Source organism: Sinocyclocheilus rhinocerous, unplaced genomic scaffold, assembly GCF_001515625.1.
Source record: "Sinocyclocheilus rhinocerous isolate Xijiao unplaced genomic scaffold, SAMN03320098_v1.1 scaffold721, whole genome shotgun sequence".
NCBI classification, from domain to species: Eukaryota; Metazoa; Chordata; class Actinopteri; order Cypriniformes; family Cyprinidae; genus Sinocyclocheilus; species Sinocyclocheilus rhinocerous.
This window is the reverse complement of record NW_015656165.1, coordinates 732,056-751,860: the sequence shown is the minus strand read 5'-3', so window position 1 is coordinate 751,860 and position 19,805 is coordinate 732,056. Positions and strand designations below refer to the sequence as shown.

At 36.2% G+C, this 19,805-nt stretch overlaps 1 protein-coding gene across 3 annotated transcripts in view; it reads left to right on the top strand.

Annotated features, from left to right (window-relative positions):
* Positions 1–19,805, top strand: part of LOC107719733 (ras-associated and pleckstrin homology domains-containing protein 1-like) — a 99,057-nt gene that overhangs the window by 52,756 nt on the left and 26,496 nt on the right. For 2 of the 3 annotated variants that reach the window (XM_016527223.1, XM_016527222.1), the window contains 9 exons: positions 3,243–3,367; positions 4,077–4,179; positions 4,912–5,498; positions 9,437–9,523; positions 9,897–9,971; positions 13,365–13,442; positions 17,270–17,429; positions 17,536–17,657; positions 18,769–18,834. In XM_016527223.1, the coding sequence (XP_016382709.1) occupies positions 3,248–3,367; positions 4,077–4,179; positions 4,912–5,498; positions 9,437–9,523; positions 9,897–9,971; positions 13,365–13,442; positions 17,270–17,429; positions 17,536–17,657; positions 18,769–18,834 (1,398 nt within the window). In that variant the 5' untranslated portion in view covers positions 3,243–3,247. The remainder of the gene's footprint in view (positions 1–3,242; positions 3,368–4,076; positions 4,180–4,911; positions 5,499–9,436; positions 9,524–9,896; positions 9,972–13,364; positions 13,443–17,269; positions 17,430–17,535; positions 17,658–18,768; positions 18,835–19,805) is intronic. The other variant, XM_016527224.1, reaches the window with a different exon arrangement.

Here is a 19,805-nt window from a genome sequence, read left to right as displayed (position 1 = left end):
TATATTGTCGTAGTCGTGTGTTTATTAGTCACGTTGAATTAATGAAAGCTGTTGAATCTTCTGTTTATTCAGCTGCAGCTATAGGCATTTTCTGGGTTTCTTCTGCGAGGCGTATTTGGAGTTTCAGCGCCAGAGCGCCCTCTGGCCTTTGGATGGAGATTTACTGCTGATCACAGAACCGTGCTTCACTGAAAGATACACATGACAATCGCAGCTTCTGTCGAATCGCGATCTCGATTCCATTTTGATTTGTCGTGCAGCCCTAGTTTTAGGGATGGAAATTTAAGCACTCCGTAATCACAGGTAAACTGTCTGATCAGTCAGATGTTTGTCATGAGAAGTGTTCCACAAAACAGCTATGGTTTGAGTTGATGTGACAAATACGTCTTTTGAATATACTGTGTGAACTCATTGCCCTGTTAGCTCGGAGAGCTTTATTTTCCCTCCTCAATAAGTTTTGTCAGTTGTTTTGTTTATTGGTCTAATTCTTGTTTCTTGGGATGCATTGGTTAGTCACTTAATTAATTCTCTTGTGCTTCGTTCCCCACTTCTGATTTATGTTGTATTGATAAGGAGTTATCACAAAGTAAGTCTGTTTAGTTGTGCTATCTTACAATCAATATATAGTAAATGTAAGTTAAAGTGTCGCCAATGTAACCGGTTAAAACTTGGAGTGGCGATGAGGTCTTAAAATGTATGGAAAGAGTCTTAAAAAAGGTCTTAAAAGGTATTAAATTTAACTCCATGATTCCTGTATATACCCTGCTGAAGGCGTCATTAGTTTCCTGCTGATCTGATATATTTGCAAGACTCGATCTACTGAATTGAACTGAACTGCCTCTGATGGTATCTAGTCACTGGACTTGCATATGCAAACCCTGGGAAATGCAGCTCACCCAGGAGGGTCTGAAACCATCTCATAATGGTTAAAGCATTCAGTTTAGATTCTGATTCTGAAGAGTCTCTTACAGTGACACTGTTTGTTTTTGGTTTGTGTGTTAGGTAGTACTTTGCCATGATGGGGTTGGAACGATATTTATGAAGCTAAGCTAATCTAATCTCAAGAACATCTGGAGAACCATTCTCATGGTCATTTTTCTCAAGGCCTAAGCACGGTAACTACAGATAATAGTTTGTTTTAATGAGCTGTTAGAAATGCATTACAGTTCAAAGTACAGGGTTTTTTTTGTTGTTGTTTTTTTTTTAGAAATAATTTTTTTTCATCAAGTATGCATTAAATTGACCAAAAGTGACAGTAAATATATTTTTAATGTTTCAAAATATTTTACAAATATATTCCAAATATTATTTTGAACATTATTCATCAAAGAATCGAAGAAATATGAAGCAGCACAACTGTTTTCGACATTGATAATGATAAGAAATGTATCTTGAGCTGCAAATCAGCATATTAGAATGATTTCTGAAGGATCATGTGAGACTGAAAGTGGAGTAATGTTGCTGAAAATACAGCTTTGCATCACAGGAAAAAATTACATTTTTAAAATTTACTCACATACAAAAGAGTTTTTTTACATTGTAGTACTATTTCCCTACTGTTTTTACTGTATTTTTGATCAAATAAATGAGCCTTGGTGAGCAGAAGAGACTTCTTTCAAAAACATTCAAAAAGTCGTACCGATCCCAAACGTTTGAAGGGTACTGTATATTTTGACTTTGGTTGCTGTAGTTTAGTACACGTCTTCCTGGAATATGTGATTCTGCTTTCTGATCATATATTTTCTATGTAAATGTCTGCTTCATACATAAGTACAAACAAACCCTTGTTGGATCAAAGAGTGAAGCGGCTCATTGGGGTTAAGGTGAGCTCCGAATCTCTGAGGGATCATCTTTGCTCTCTTGGGCCCCAATAAGGCATTTGAGTAGCAGAAAAAGATGGAAAATGAAAAAGAGAGTTGAGAATATGATCAGTTTAGGTTTCTACAGTCTGACATTTTGTGTAATAATAAATGTATAATTCCTATAATAATATATATATATTACATGTAATAGTGAAGTGTGGTCAAGGGGCCCCAGCTGGTTTCTCCTACTGTGAAAGTGAATCTGGCTGTCATTAATATGTCTCTATGCATAGTTTGTGATTCATCTGGTAGTTGTTCACCAAAGTTCATCGTTTTTCCATTCACCCAACCCTGACTCAGCATGAAAAGCCTAATACATGCTCACACGTGCATGCTGACTCCTGTGTTTTGTTCGAGTTGTAGCTGTGACTGAGCGTAAGTTACATTACTGTCCACTAGAGGGCAACCGTCGCCTTACACCCTCAAAACTCTTTTCTAATGAGGTCATTACTAATACTGACACACCCAGCATTCTCTTGATTACAGTGTTTCCAATTTTACATCTAAAATATGATTTAATTACATTGCACTGAAACATTAATGTTGATCTACAAGTCGAATTAGCATGTTTTGTTTATGTGTGCTTGATGCAGTGTAGTTTCAGTAACAAGAGTAGGCCTAATACTTATAAGTAACCTAGAAGTACTTCGAGTGCTTTGGTTAATTTTAATATATTAGTGAGTAATGAACAATATTTTAATCAGAAAACACAGTGGAAGATAAAGCAGGTTGCCATGGCAATGATGGGGGTGGAAACTGATAGTGGGAGAGCTAGAGAAGGTTGCTATGGCAACAATGCCAGTCTTTGAGATGGAGCTGAGGTTACCATAACAACCACATCACACCCTCTCAGAAGGCAACCTTGAAATAATGACTTACTTAACACAGAGATGAACACTGGAGGTGTCTGACAGAGCATACATTAAGATAATGAAAAAAAAAGGGTTTTGTTTTTCTCAAATATGCCAGACTGACAGATGTTATCCTATGGGATTGCAGTGTCAAATGCAGATTGGAAAGTGTCATATCGCAACTCTCAGTCAAAAGAAAGATTTAAGGGTTTCGATGGTGATGTGAGATAAGGAACGAGAAATTAATATCATATACTGGGTTACATAAGTGGAAACTAAATCAATCATCATGACAACCTGTGATGTGCGTCATCCTTCAAATGAATCAACACCTAATTGTGTTGACAAGACGCATCAAACCCAACAAGTCGTTCTTGAAATGTTGGTTCTTTGTCAGCAGGCTGTAATATCTGTGATGTTCTGTATGTTTAGACATCAGGCAGTCTGTTGATGTGGACATGGCACGCTAGTTGACTGTATCATGTACTGAGGTGGTGTGTGTGTGTGTGTGTGTGTGTCTGTGTTACAGCAGATATGGAGCAGGTATCAGATGATGAGTTGGACCATACTGCTGAAGAAGACAGCGATAAGGAGGACCAGGATCTGGACAAGATGTTTGGCGCCTGGTTGGGAGAACTGGACAAGCTCACAGAGGTGACAGTCGCTCAGTGTGATATTGTGACGTATTATATTTTGAATATGATGTGTCTTCAGTTTGGGGGCTTTTCTCAGGAAATTTTTATATGTGCAATTCATTAGATTTTTGTAGTTAATTCTGTTTATAATATGTTGGTCAACATTAGAATTTTTTTATTTTTTTATCAGTGTAGGTCAGCATTGTACATTTAATTGTACATGCTCGTTTCCTCTATTTTTACATTTAGATTGTCTTTGCCGTCAGTGGTTCTCAATCAGGGGACCGGGGTCCAATAGGGGACCTCAGCAGACTTCCAAAGGGGCCTAAAGATGACTTAAAGTGATTTAATATAAGATAAAACAATTAACGTGTAAAAACACTAATAATTGAGTAACTATATAAATATAATCAATTTTTTATATCAATCATATTGTACATTATCATGTTGTGATGCCTATACTCGCATATAGAATTTAAAATCTTGATGATACTTTTTAATGTTTTATTTAGTTTTTTTAGTCAAAATAGTATAAAATTTTTATATCAGCTGTTTAACGGTTATAATCTGGCCATACCATGAAAATTATTTTCTGCCAGAATTTAGTATTCTATTACAGTTTTTAATTCACAGACTTAATTCAGATTCTCGTATTGATGATTATATTCATGATCTGTCTGTCTTGTCTCACCTGATCTCACGTTCCCCTGTCTCTCTCTCTAATGTAGAGTTTGGATGATGGGCGTCCTGAGAAAATGCAGAAAGCTCCTCTCAGACAGGAAACAAACCTTGCCACCTTCTCCTACCGTTTCTCTATGTACAACATCAACGGTTAGACTACACCCAGAAACACACCACTTCTGATTACTCAGCATACATTAGCACTCAAATTCCCACTCAAAACGCCTTCACATGCATCTGATATGGTGGTGTTGCGGCATGCTGCAGTTTTCATAGATTATCATTAGACCACCAGCATAACAGCAGAATGGTTGTAATTATAGTTTACCATGCACAAACACTACGGTTCAAATGTTTGGGGTTGTTTTATGTTTAATGTTTAAGTCTTTTTTGCTCACCAAGGCTGCATTTATTTGACCAAAAATACAGTAAAAACAGTAATAATGTGAAATATTATTACAATTTAAAATAACTGTTTTCTATTGAAGAGTTTATCTCACATATATATGTATCCGTACATATATTTTACACATAATAACTACACACACAGATATGTACATATATATATATATATATATATATATATATATATACACATATACATACCCACATACACACATATATACACATTACAATTATGATACACATATCCGCACACATATTTACACCTATAATACTTGCTTGAATTCTATATATTCTTTGATATATAGAAAGTTTAAGAGAACAGCATTTATTTAAAATAGAAATCTTAACATTATGAATGTATTTACTATCACTTTTAATCAATTTAATGCATAATTAAAGTATTAATTAATACAAACATTTAAATGGTAGCATGCTTGAATTAAATGAATTAAAATTGTCCTCTGTCTATCTATGTAGAAGCCATTAACCAAGGTGAGACAGTGGACCTGGACGCCCTCATGGCTGACCTGTGTTCAATAGAACAAGAGCTCAGCACTATCGGCAAACCCATGAGCAAGACCTCAGATGGCAAATCTAGACAAAGACCCACAGGCCGCTCGGCCAGCACCAAACACACCGGAGGGGGCAGCAGTGGAGGAAGCACCAGCAGCAGCACCAGAGCTTCTCCTGCTTCCACCGTACGCGGTGGCAGCAGCCAGTCACGGCCCCTGGCCTCCAACATCTCCCTGGATGACATCACCGCTCAGCTAGAAAAGGCATCCCTGAGCATGGACGAGGCAGCGAGGCAGACTTCTGAATCTTCCTCCTCATCCTCATCCTCATATTCATCTGCAACTCTGTCTCACCCGCCTTCTAACACACATCATCGCCGCACAGGATCGGTTGGTACGGTCAGTGACCACCAGGAAGTGCGCTCGATCGGTCATTCGTCCAGGTCAAGCATCAATTCTGCCTCGGCGTCCAGCATGGACTCACTGGACATTCGAGGGCAGGAGAATGAGGTGCAGTCACAGAATCAGAACCAAAGCCAGACTAGCACAGAGGTAACACACACACACACAAACATGATATTAAATCTTTTTTCACTCTTTTTTTCCTTTTGAATTATTGCATAGCTAGTGCTTAGATTTCTGACTCTAAGAAGAACTGGGCGGTAACATGACAGCATGTCCATAGAGGACCAGAGGTTTATTAGGCATGAGAGACCATGCTACTCTGAGAGTTTCAGCAGAGTGAGACATAGCAGAGAGAAAACTGAAAGCAGATGTGAGGGGCTCAAAACTAAAGCAGAACACCAGAAAATAAATATCCACTAAAGAAAAAGGATAAAGAGGATTTTTCAGTCAACACAGGGATAATGGTCTCAATCACATTCGCTGCTTTCTTTAGCACATAGATTGAAGCCGAATCTCACAACATCAGGTTATGTATTCCAAGTATAAAGTCAACATGAATTGTAATTCACAACCCATTTTACATTTTCTTTTCATCTTTTCTTACATTTTTTGAAATCTGTTAAAGATGCATTGGCACTTTCATGCTAATTTAAAAAGTTTTACCCATTAAGAAACAATGTTGAAGAGTCATCTGAATGGGGTTCACTTGCATGAAAAGAAGACTGACTGTACTTTTAGTAGACTGTACTTTTAGTACTTTTTAATAGTAGTTTTCTATATAAAAAAAAGTGTTTTAATTGGTGCTGGTCAGCCTGATGTATTTCTATGTTAACATGACGTGACCGGTGATGTTTCACTTCACACTCATTAGCTCCCGTCTCCATTGACAGAACTCAGAGATGATAATGCTGATCCACGCTGATAGATGAACATTGCAGCATCTTTCACCATTGTGGTATTGGTACAACAGAGATGCTTAAGCTAGCTAAAGAACTACTCAATGCAACTTTAATTCAAAAATACATTAAGTATGCCGTTTATACAAACAGTTACTTGAATGCATCGTTTCTATAGTGAACATTTTTGTTTTTGTAAAAACAGTAATAATGTGAAATATTATTACAATTTAAAATAACTGTTTTCTATTGAAGTATATTTTAAATGTAATTTATTCCTGTGATGCAAAGCTGGATTTTCAGCAGCCAATTCTCCAGTCTTCAATGTCACATGATCCATCAGAAATCATTCTAATATGGACCGGTGATGTTTCACTTCACACTCATTAGCTCCCGTCTCCATTGACAGAACTCAGAGATGATAATGCTGATCCACGCTGATAGATGAACATTGCAGCATCTTTCACCATTGTGGTATTGGTACAACAGAGATGCTTAAGCTAGCTAAAGAACTACTCAATGCAACTTTAATTCAAAAATACATTAAGTATGCCGTTTATACAAACAGTTACTTGAATGCATCGTTTCTATAGTGAACATTTTTGTTTTTAATTTCTGAATTCAATTTTATTTTAATATTTTTGTTACCATTATTTCTTATAATTGTTTTAACATAACGGCTTATTAAGATGTAAAATTAATAAATTAGTCAAATTAATTGTCTCAAACAAGTTAATAATTAAGAGTAAAAATTTCTCCCCTTGTAATATGTGATATGTCAGATGAATCACTAAAAAAAAGTCCATGAGAATGCATGACAGTAAATAGGGTCAACTTTTGATTTCATGCTGACTTCAGTACTTCATCATATCAGTTGGCCAGGTTCATTATTTAAGAGTTGCTTAATATGGATGTTTGTGTGTGTATATGTGGGTGTTAAAGAGAAGAAAATTCTAATTGTAAAAATCTTTTCCCGTCTATGCAACTTCAGACAGGAACTTTAAGACATTTATTCATACATAAGTAGAATTATGACTAAAACTAATTAATGTCTTAGTCATAATTCTATTTTGAATAAATGTCTTAAAGTCAGTCTAATTACTACCAAAAAAAAGAGTCATTGACATTTTAGAAAGTTTATCCTGTTATTCACTAAACAATTTAGAACAAAGAGGGTCTCTTTACTTGGACAGTCAACATTCCCTCTGACCCAGACACACACACAGAGTTCTATTCATAGCAGTTTTGTTCTTTTGTTAAGGGCAAAGTCTGTATTGTGGTTTTGGGAAATGTGATGATCGAGGTTTCGCTGAATACACCATTGAATCATTAAAGCTTAGTCATCTCTTGGCTGGCCACATACTTTTCACACACACACACTTACTTACAACCAATTTCTCACAAGCACACACACTGAGCTTTAATAGTTCTTCAGTACTGTTGTCAGAACAATAAACCAGAGATGATATTTCGCCACTCTTCTAACCACAGCGTTGCTCATCCGCACCAGGATGTACAGACCCGAGCACTTCACTCAGCTAAAAAATACATACTGTGGTTTCAGATGTAAACAAGCGCTGTTTCACAGATGGAACAACGTGATAGGATTTCATGTCTGTGTGTGAGCGAGAATGTGTGCACAAATCTTGCTGTCGTAATCTTGCATGAGACACAGACACTGTGCTGGTCACTGTAAACAGTACAGTGTGACAATAACACCTGTTATGCTATATGGCTATGCTATTCTAACTTATTTAAATGCATGATGTGTTGGTTTTGGTAACATCTTTGTTGTTGTACTGTATGCTTACACTAAAAAAAGTTCTATAGGAGCAACAGATGACATGGCTTCTATAATGTCATCTATATTAATATGAAACAAGGGTTTTCAGCCACTGCTCTGTGGACCCAGGGGCTCCATGAATGTATACTGCAGGGACGATACACAGTATAAAACAGATAGGGATTGTCAAAGCATTATATGATGTTTTAATGAAAGTTATTTGAAAATGATACTGGCCTTTATTTATATTGGAGCAGGGATCCATTGGCCTATAAAGCTTGAAAGTGTGTCATGTTCAATAAAAGTTCAATTCTATGGACAATATCAGAAAATAATTTGTAAAAACAAACAAAAGGCATGTTTACAGTAAAGATCTGAAAATTGATTTTTTTGTCTGGCAAGGCATTGCAGCAAGAGTAAATGTAAAATATAGACTGCTTCTAAAATGTAGCCAAAGACTTGCATTATTTGTGTCAAATATGCAAGACTAATATGATGAAAATATGATGTAAAGTCAAACTCCTCATAAAGCCAGTAACTTTTTGTGCAAGGATACCATAGAAGGGACATGACATAGCTATCTGCAAAGTATTGTTTACATGAAGCAAACTCACACCCACAGGACTGGCACTGTTAATGCCTAACTAGTATTTCATCCACCTAGAACTATAGGCCCACTGCTAAAATGACCATTTTGAGAACTTAACAGCTAGTACAAGCCCATTAACTTTTGTTCATCTTCAGAACACGAGTGAAGATGTTTTTAACATTCTTAATCATTTTGGTCATCATTTAGTGAGGTTTGTTCTCATGCATCAAGCAAGTACGGTTAAGCTTCTGTTTACCATATTTGATGTGCTCTGTGTATTTGCGCTGATCAATGTTTGTATGTCGATAAAAGGCTAAATAAAATCCGTTCATCATATAAAGCAATCGTGGCTCTTCAGAAGACCTGGATTAAACCACTCTATTTGTATGGATTATTTCACAATGTCTTTATATTTGACTTATTTTTGAAGATTCAAAATTTTGGTTGCATGGGCATTGAATGGATGAACCAAAATGATTAGAGAATATTAATAATACCATTTGTGTTTTGAAGATTAATTTAAGTCGTATGGGTTTGGAAAGACATGAGGGTAAGACAATTACGGATGAAAAAAAGAGTTCCACTGTACATGCAATAGTGTAAATTGAGTCAAGATTACTTTCTGTACTTATCGATAGTATCGGTGACATATTATATTCTATTAAACCAGAACATGTTTTTACAACAAGAGTGGCGGCATATATTGACCCTTGCTTGTGCATGCCTTGTTTTGCATTGTCTGCTGCATGATTAATGTGTTTATGTTTGCACCTTTTCTGTGATGTGATGTCACTGCCTCCCCCACCCCTTTTCCCAGCATGTCTCACTGCGAAGGGCCAATGGTAAAGCTACCAGACGGCATCTTGACTTCACCTCACAGGAGGGGGAGGTGGATCAAAGTACTGTAAGTGTGTTTGTGCGCGACAGGGGATATGTGTACACAGTATGTTCATTCTCAAAATACTGGCTCTTAGCATAGCTGTGCTAATTCAAGGTTTCATAACGTTTATTCTCAGCTCTTTTTTTTTTCAAAAAGGCTTTTAAAAGAGATCTGTGATCACAATATTTTATAGTCGAAACAGTTCTTTTATATATTTGTTTTCCATCCACACTTTTATATGCCACCTCTTTCTGATTTTGAATAATCAGTGCTCAGGCAATGCTTCCACACTTTCTGTGCTTTACCACAATCAAGTATGTATTTCTATCATTTTTTTTAAATCACTGTAATCATTGCACTGATTAATCTCTGTTTGTCTTTTCCCTGCACCCTAAAGCACTCGTATCTGGACAGGGAGACCTCTCTGATTCTGAAAAACATTGCAGGAAAACCCTCTCACCTGCTGACCAAGGTGACGCCTCCTTTCGCTTGCTTTTCTTTTCTCTGCATGTTTTTGGATTTATTTTGGTTCTTCACTGAAAGCCTTTTAACCTCAGTCTTCTTGCCAGACTTGACACTTTGCTCCACCCACACTGCCTTACTTTTTTAAAGTGCTATATCTCCTGTTTTCTCTTTGCTGCCATCTTCATATGTGTGCAGCCATTTCAAGAAAAAATCAGATCATCCAGTCAAAAGTGTCTATAATGTTTTGTCCTCCTTAATGCTTTCAACCTACAGCACCAGAGAAAGCTTGGGTTGTGTATTATGTCTTTTATTTTGTAACGTACAGGAATTCTTTAAAAAATGATTCAAGTCAGATTTTCTAGTTCATAATGGTCAGTTATTAGCATTCACAGATTGAAGGTTAGAAAGGTGTTATCGTTTTATATATATATATATATATATATATATATATACTGTATATATATACTATATATATATGTATGTGTAGGCTTAGAGATGAAGTAGTATGTTTAGGAATTTTTGTGGTTTTCATGACTAATGTAAAGTATTAAAGTTACGAATATCCTTTTGGACCTCGGTTAAGAAATGCGTTTAGTATATAAAACAGATTTGTAAAGAGGTTCTGGGTTTTTGTCTGCATTTTATGTTTGTGTTTGATGCTTTGGTGAGTTATCAAAGTTATCGCTGGTTCCCTGAAGAAATGGCTGTTCATCACTTATATTATTTCATTTTAGGACCATTTCAGTTCAAGAACTATATAAAACTGAAACCAATATACCTATTCTTATGGGTTTTTTTGTGTGAAAGTGGTGTCTCTTGACTGTATTATTTTAAAGGGATAGTTTAGCCCAAAATACTAATTTTATTATTTACTCAACTTTTTTTGTTCCAAATCTGTAAGGCTTTTTTTTTCTGCAGAGCACAAAGAAGTTTTTTTTTTATGTTGTATATGATTTCCATTGTATAGTAAAAATTAATAAATACATTCTCATAAAATTTTCTCACAGACAAAGAAGAAAATCATACAGGTTTGGAACGACAAGAGAGGAAGTAAACAATGACGGAATTTTCATTTTTGTGTGAACTATCCTTTCAATAATGCTGTTAGCCATGCAGCATAGACAGAGCCATGCATTTGTTTTCCAATAAGCATTAATTAGCTTGAAACAAAAAGCTCTATATTGAATAACTTCTTGCTTTTAATTTATTCCTGAGAACAGCTATTATTATGCATGTGACTGTAATTCCCATGTTGTCATACCAGCAAAGGCGCTTTGCAGGTGCAGAGCATTGTGGGTAAGAGTGCTTTTGTCACGTGGAGCGAAATAATAAGCATCCGAATCTGACGCCACTTTGATTTTTCAAGGTTGTGTGAGCTTTTGTTAAACCTTGAAGCTGCTACGGCCAAATTAATACGGTTTATTATTTTCTCAAGTTCATTGTGCTGCATTACAACAATATCTTTGGTTGTTGTTATAGTGTAGTACATTTTTGAATTAAAGTTTTACATGTATATGAAGTTTTTACAGAAATAGCTATTTTGAATTAAATTCAGAAGTTTTTGCTGCATCCCCCGTTTGCTTTAATAAGAGCATCCACTTGAACAGGCACTTGATGTACATGCAAGATGTGACCTATGTTATTCCAACATGTTTCGAGAATTTCTAGTGACCTAGAAATAGTGCAGAATATTTCTTCATTTTACACCATAATGTTTCTTTGTTTAAATTTTCAGAAACCTATAGATTTCTTTTTATTACGGTTTAAATTAGATTTTTCAGTCCTATGTTTTCAAGGTGTCATTAAATAATGAGTTTGTCTTTTTTTAGTTGTTTAGGAATTTGTTTTTGTTTTTCTTCTTTAAATGAAGCAGAGTCAGCTAAGTTTAATATATTTGTCATGACCTTAGACCAAGTCATTATCTATTTACACAAACCGAGGCGGAGATGTTCTTGAAATCCCACTCTGATTTCCTCATGATTTCATCAGAACAGTGTTTGCGTTCCTGTTCACTCTGGATGGACTCACTCCAGACTGCTGAGACACAGACTCTCTGCCTTAAACAGAGCAAGAGAGAACCCGGGAAAAGAAAAAAAGACTTAAAAGGGAAGTTAATGCTTTTTATCGAAGCCTCTGCCTCGGCTGTTTGCAGAGCTCTCCATTCTCTCTCTGTCTCTGCATCATAGATATGCATCTGCCATAGTAATTCGAAAGAGAAGCTGTCCTTTCATATCACGTATACCACACTTTTTTCCTTCCTTCCTCTTCATTATATGCTTTTCATTGCATATACTTTGCATATTGAAATCTTTATTTGTCTGCCTCTGACTTTGTATTTCTTAATCAGCCCATAACCTGCTCATCCTGTTATAAAAAAATGACATAATAATATTCAAAGTTGACTTAAACACAGTGTCACTTAAAACCCTCGTCCTTATAAAACCCCCTTTTTAAAATGTGAAAAACAATAAATACAAGGCTTAGATATTATTCATCCCCACGGTACCCCCAAAAAGGGAGGGTGTTTTTCCACAACCACAGAAAAAGGATCAGAGAACAATGTCATCTACATTTGGCCTCAGAAACAAACCTCACTGATTGGCTGCAGAGAAGTATGTGTACTTTCCGATTGGAGAAGAGGTGCGAGAGGGTCTTCTATAGCTGATGGTGGCTTGGTCTACTGGTGAGGGGGATTAAACCCTGTGATTGGGCACGCTACCAGAGACATGCAGCTGTTTCACAGAGAGGGAGCGAGACAGTGAAGAGAAGGGGAGGTCTCAATCCCTCCCAATGTTGAGGAGTAGAGTTGTGTGTAAGGTGCTCTGGGTGTAAAGATATGTGAGGGGAAGCGTTTTCATCTGTGTGTCACGACCAATGCACATTTCGCCTTCACGTTCCTTCAGATTGAGCGGCAGTAGACGTATTTTTTGGATTATTTGAATGATTTCCATCAGAGGCCATTCCTGCAGCAGCTCTGAAACTTCAGCTGGAAGTACCTGTCAGGTCTTGAAATAGCTGCCATCTGTGACGAGAACGTCCATTTATTGGATTTAAGAAATATTTCAGCTGCTACAAATCTGTGTGTCTCTTTAAATTTGTATTGAATGAATGAACAGCCATTTCTCTAAGGAACCATTAACATGAGAGGTGGTTCAGGAGTGGTCGTGTAACTTCCTTTTGTGTCTCTGGTTGCTGGTTGATCAGACTTTGCGAGGGTTTAGGGTTTGTTTTAAAAGGTCTGAATGGATGTGATGACTGCATGTTGGAGAGGGCAGGTAAGTGTAAAACAGAAATTCACCTGTCTGATTTCATGCCTCAGTAACGGATGAAACTAGCAGACTGTTGGCGTGATACTATGTGAGTGTGTTTCTTTGTTAACATGTCATTTTGTCATTCACAGGAGGAGCAGGCTGCCAAAGCGAAGGCTGAGAAAATCCGTGTGGCACTAGAGAAAATTAAAGAAGCCCAGGTGAAAAAGGTGAGTCAAAGCCCCTGTGATTCTCTGGTCCCCCAAGGGTCAGTGAACCTCCTCTTTCACTGCATGATGCAGCCCTTCAGACGCTCTAGCAGGAGAATTCATAGGATGAATGCACAGTAGAAAATAGGTCACTCGTGTGTCTGTGAGTCTCTGTCTGCTTAGAACGCAAAATGCACAAACAAGATGTCGGTGAAGCTTTCGCTTCAAATTACTTGTTGAAAATTTTTCATTGTGGTTTTTCATTGTCATTCAAACTGGTCTGAGGTTTGCGTTTATTCTTGAGAGACGATCTATCCTATTACACTATTCATCTGAAAGGCACTGTCAAAATAGATGCCACCAGGCACATGCTAATATCAAGTGAATGAATTAGACACAGTACAGTGATTGGGCCTCTGTAGGCGAGACAGATGACTGTTTCCTTTCATTATGTGTATAGAGAAAATTGACAGTATTGAGCAGCAATGGTGCAGTGAGACCGATACGGAATGATACTGTGTCAAATACGCTTTCAATAATACAAGAATAAAAACAGCAGAATATAATAATACACAATGGTCCAAAGGTCTGAAACCCCATTGAAAATCAAAAGCTGGAAATGATGAGAGATTTCAGTATTTAATAAAAAAGAAGTTTAAAATATATATATTTTTTAAAAACTAACAAAGGTCACATTCAAAAAAGCTAGTTTCTTACACTGACCATGTTAACTCAATAAAATGTCAGAATTTCTTCCATTTTAAATAACCCAAGATGATCTTCAGAACATTCTCATCAGGTTTTGCACCTTGTGGAGTCCATGTCAGCTCAACCTTTCACCCAAATAGCTGATAATATAATTGATATATTGTAATGAAAAGAAAAAATGAATTTAGAAATGGAAACATTTTCACAAGTGGTCTCAGATCTTTGGACCCCAGTGTATATGCTTGTGGAGGAAAAATCAGATTTTGCAGACCTGAGCAAAGTTTTAAAAAATGTCACGTTCAATTTAGTCAAAATGCAAGGCATGTAAAGCCGCAGTGATTCAGTTTAGTCAATAAGAGGGAAATGAGTGATTGTTCTGTCAAAATAAGCCTTTCCTGCATTTATCAGTGTCAGTTTGTGCAGTTTCTGAGTTTGTACTCCTTCAGTTGAAATATTATTGCACAGTGTGATAGATTGTTTGTGCTGAAGTCAAAGAATGAGGCAGGCCAGATATGTCATATAGTGTGTGTTTGTTGGAGCACATGTGTGAGAGGGAATTAAGAGAGCATAAACTAGTAGGGTGTTTTCTGCTGAGGTCAGGCTTGGAAACATGCAGGCTTGGCCACATGCTCCCTAATATTCTGATGGCTTTCAGGACCCCTGGCAGGGCTGTCTGTTAATGTGCCTATGCAACATTTCTCTCTCCCTTCTCTTCATTCCTTACTCTCAAGAAGAAAGAAAATGGGATGTGAAATAGAGAGGGATGAAAGCCAGTTGTCCTTCCTGTTCCCAGTTAGTCTTTATTAAAGCCACGTTTCTAAAGATCCACATCATATTCCAATTCAGTCCTATAAATCTTTGAGCAAAGTCAAACATTCCTATTTGAACAACATATTTGTAGCATTCTGTACTAATTATTATTTTTTTCCATCTATACAATATCCCAACAAGTGCACAAGCTTTAGATGCATTCCACGTTTTTCTTGAATTTGTTACAGCCATTTATTTAATTATATTTCAAACATTTGATCTTCCTGATATTTTTAATTGGATATAAGTGTGACCCATGTTATATTTCAGGAGTAAGATTCCACAAGCTAGATTAGTTATGATGATATACATGCCATGAAATATAAGGAAACATGTCAATACTCTTTGGTTTTGCTCACATTCTCGAATCAAGGGAAATAAAGTAACGATAGTAACTATAGGTCTTAACAAGGGTTCCTGTCAGGAGATGTTCATAAGATCACATGTTACAAAATCTAATTTGTCAAAACTGATTAAAAGACAGCACCAAAATAAAGCATGATGTTAATATGCGTTTCATATTATGGGACTTACAGTATGTACTGACAAAAAAAAAAAAAAAAAATCTGAACTATATAATGTCCAGGGTTGGAAATAAACTTTTTTGACTACTAAATTTTTAACTTACTGGCCATTCAGAACATCTACTAGCCATCATAAAAATATCAGAAATAAACATGTTTTTATGAGTCACTGCTTAGATTTCAGCATATTCATTGTAAATCTGAAAAATGAAAGAGTAGTGCCATAAAATGAATTCTGATTGTCACAAAATTCTCTGTGATTGCTCTTATAAAGCAGCATTTATTTTGTTGTAAATTCCAGATATAGCAGACTCTAAAATAAATGTTTAATGGTAAACATGTTTAAGATGAACACATAGGCGATTCATAAATTGATCGGCTGTTTCTTCACAAAAGTCAAGTGTATTGTCGATCTGTTCTCATTTCCAAAGTGTTCAAAAAAAAAAGTCATGCCCCAAAATATTATTTAATGATAATAAAATTGTTCCCTATGACCTTATGATTTCCTGATGATAACATTCCTGTGCTCTTCACATCAGTATATTGACAGCTAGTGTTTCTCATTGCAAACAGCTGGTTTTCTGGCTTTGTCACTATAAAGATGCTAAATGGTGCTTTTGGTGTCTGTATAGCGGTGCACAAAAATCTTGGAAATGTAGAATTTATCTTATGCCTAAGCAGTGAGAACAGATTGAAAAAGTATCTTCACCGTTACGCCGTTTTGCTATTGTTAAATACTTCTTGTAGGAACGGAACAGAGCATAATTTAATAAAAAGCGATAGAATATAATTTATGAATTATAACCTGCCAAATTAGCAAGTGAGTTGATAGCATCTACTGCCACGGTTGATTTTTACTGCATTTTGCAGGTTGACTCATGTTAATTTCAGTACCTGATTATTTTGATTTATTCAAAGTAGCCACCCTTTGGTTAGATAACAGATAGCTTAGCAATACACTCTGGGCATTTTGTCAGCCAGCTTGTCCAAACTATCCAACATCAGGTGCATCCTAGGATGAATTTTAAACAGTACTGATGGAATTTCCATATTTACAGTCCAGTTGTTAGCTACTTTTCTTTCTTTATCCCATCCAATTGATCCATTTCAAATTCAAGAAGATTTATTAAACAGTCATTTATTTATTTTAGTGGGGGGAAAAAATTATATATAGGCACAATGTACTGTATATTTATCTACAGAATGTGACTTTCCATAAAAATGTATGTGTATGTGTATATATATTTAAGTTAACATTAAATGTACTGGAATGAACCAAACTTTATTTCCTATTAATCTTCTTCATCAGCTGGTGATACGTGTACACATGTCAGATGAGAGCTCAAAGACGCCACAGTTGATTTTTACTGCATTTGGCAGGTTGCCATGTGTAACTGTACTCGATTATTGTAGTTTATTCAAAGTAGCCAACCTTTGGTTAGATTACAGATAGCTTGGGAATAAACTCTGGGTATTTTGTCAACCAGCTTGACCAAACCAACCATCATGAGATGCATCCTGGGATGATTTTCAAACAGTATTGGTGACCATGTTTACAGGCCACTTGTTAGCTACTTTTCTTTCTCTATCCCATTCAATTTATCCATTTCAAGGACAGTTATTAAACAGTAATTTTTTGTTTATTTTAGTAAAAACAAATTAATATGTAGGTATAATGTACTGTATATTTATCTACAGAATGTGACTTTCCATAAAAATGTATGTGTATGTGTATATATATTTAAGTTAACATTAAATGTACTGGAATGAACCAAACTTTCCTTTCCTATTAATCTTCTTCATCAGCTGGTGATACGTGTACACATGTCAGATGAGAGCTCAAAGACCATGATGGTGGATGAGAGGCAGACGGTCAGGCAGGTGCTGGACAGTCTGCTGGATAAATCTCACTGCGGCTACAGTCCAGACTGGGCTCTGGTTGAGACCATACCTGAGCTACAGATGGGTGAGGATACCTGCACATGCTTAGATGACCTGTGAACCTGAGGGACAACAAGAAGATGATTTTGTACCTTATCATTCTCGCTCACTCTTTCGATTTTTGTCCTCAGAGAGAATTTTTGAAGACCATGAGAACCTGGTGGAGAACTTGCTCAACTGGACCAGAGACAGTCAAAACAAACTCATGTTCATTGAACGGATTGAAAAGTATGCACTTTTCAAAAATCCACAGGTGAAGCTCTTTTTTGTGACATATACTGTATATACAGAAAAAATCTGATTAAACAGAGATTCAAAATCTGTTTTAATCATAGAAATCAAGCGTAGCGTTATTTCTGGCAGGTCACATTAGTCAAGCTCGCATCAGCTTACTCTCAGCTGATCCCCATCAACCTATGGGAATACGACACCTATCTAAGTATTCATATATAAGGTCCCTCAGTATTATCAGCAGTTTTCACATTGCTCAATAGCTAATTACCCTCCTCCATCCCCAGCTCCTCCTCTGTCAGTCAGGATTCAGCCTTCTGATTATCCTTTGAATCAGACTAATTCTAAAATGTGTACATAACATTATTGAACTTTAACGATATCTGCAATACATTTATGTTGGTTCTGTTCTGTTTACCCTGGGGGGGAGGGTATCGCTGCTCTCCCTGCTCTCATCCAGGCTAGGCTGCATGGATGCGCAGGGAGTTCTTGCCCAGAACAGAACCATACCGCCAATCCAAACTGTATGCTAATTGTCAATCATCTTTGACGATAGTGGTCCTGACAGAAATAAACACTAATAACAAGTATTGAAAATTACTGAATTAGAACTAGCCAAATTAGAAACATTTTGACACTTCAAAACCACAATGTACACTACGGTTCAAAAGTTTGCAGTCAGTACGATTTTAATTTATTTATTTTATTTTATTATTATTCTTTTATTTTTTTTTTGTAAAAATACTTTTATTCCAGGAAGTTTCAGAAAGTTACAGTATTTGATCTAAAGTGACAGTAAAGATGTTTATAATTGTACAAAAAAAAATAAAAAATCTTTCAAATAAATGTTGTTCTTTTGAACTTTCTATTCATCAAAAAAATGTTGTTTCCACAAAAATAAGAAGTAGCACATTTCTGAAGGATCATGTGACACTGAAGACTAAAGTTATGGCTGCTGAAAATTCAGCTTTGCCTCACAGGAATATATTTAAAAATTGTACCGTGCCTAAACTTTTATATGTTCACACGATGATCCAAAGTTAGGCTTAAAGTAATAGCAAAGAGTTATGATTCTTTAAATGTTTTATGTTGTCACCCTGATTCACTTGTTGCATATTATGTATGTTTCTAAGAACTATTTACTTGGGAGGAAGGAGACCTCTGAGATGGCAGACAGAAACAAGGAGGCACTGCTGGAGGTGAAGCACACATTAAAATACAAATTATAGTTTGATATCATAGTACAATGGTACATTTTCAATTAAAGCACATTGGGTCTCAAGTAAAACTCAGAAAACCTCAAAACCATGCTGAAACACAAACACTTTTTATAAAGGCCTAGACTAACTAGCCTAACCTCTCATTATTGAGCACGTTTACATGCACACCAGTAAGCTGATAACTCATCAAAAAAATGTTGTTTCCACAAAAATAAGAAGTAGCACATTTCTGAAGGATCATGTGACACTGAAGACTAAAGTTATGGCTGCTGAAAATTCAGCTTTGCCTCACAGGAATATATTTAAAAATTGTACCGTGCCTAAACTTTTATATGTTCACACGATGATCCAAAGTTAGGCTTAAAGTAATAGCAAAGAGTTATGATTCTTTAAATGTTTTATGTTGTCACCCTGATTCACTTGTTGCATATTATGTATGTTTCTAAGAACTATTTACTTGGGAGGAAGGAGACCTCTGAGATGGCAGACAGAAACAAGGAGGCACTGCTGGAGGTGAAGCACACATTAAAATACAAATTATAGTTTGATATCATAGTACAATGGTACATTTTCAATTAAAGCACACTGGGTCTCAAGTAAAACTCAGAAAACCTCAAAACCATGCTGAAACACAAACACTTGTTATAAAGGCCTAGACTAACTAGCCTAACCTCTCATTATTGAGCACGTTTACATGCACACCAGTAAGCTGATAACTCACAAATATCAGCTTATTAAAATAACCAGTTTTCCCCGTTTACATGTACATCAGTAACCTGACAATGCAAGTAAGCTGCGTTTACATGACTTCATTAATAAATCAGCTTATTTCCCTGTAGTGATGTCAAAATATAATCATTTGCGTATCTGACTCGGAGTATTCCATTCATTTGTCAGTTATGATGTTAAATTAAGCTTGCAACATGTCAACTTACAGCTCGTCGGGAAAC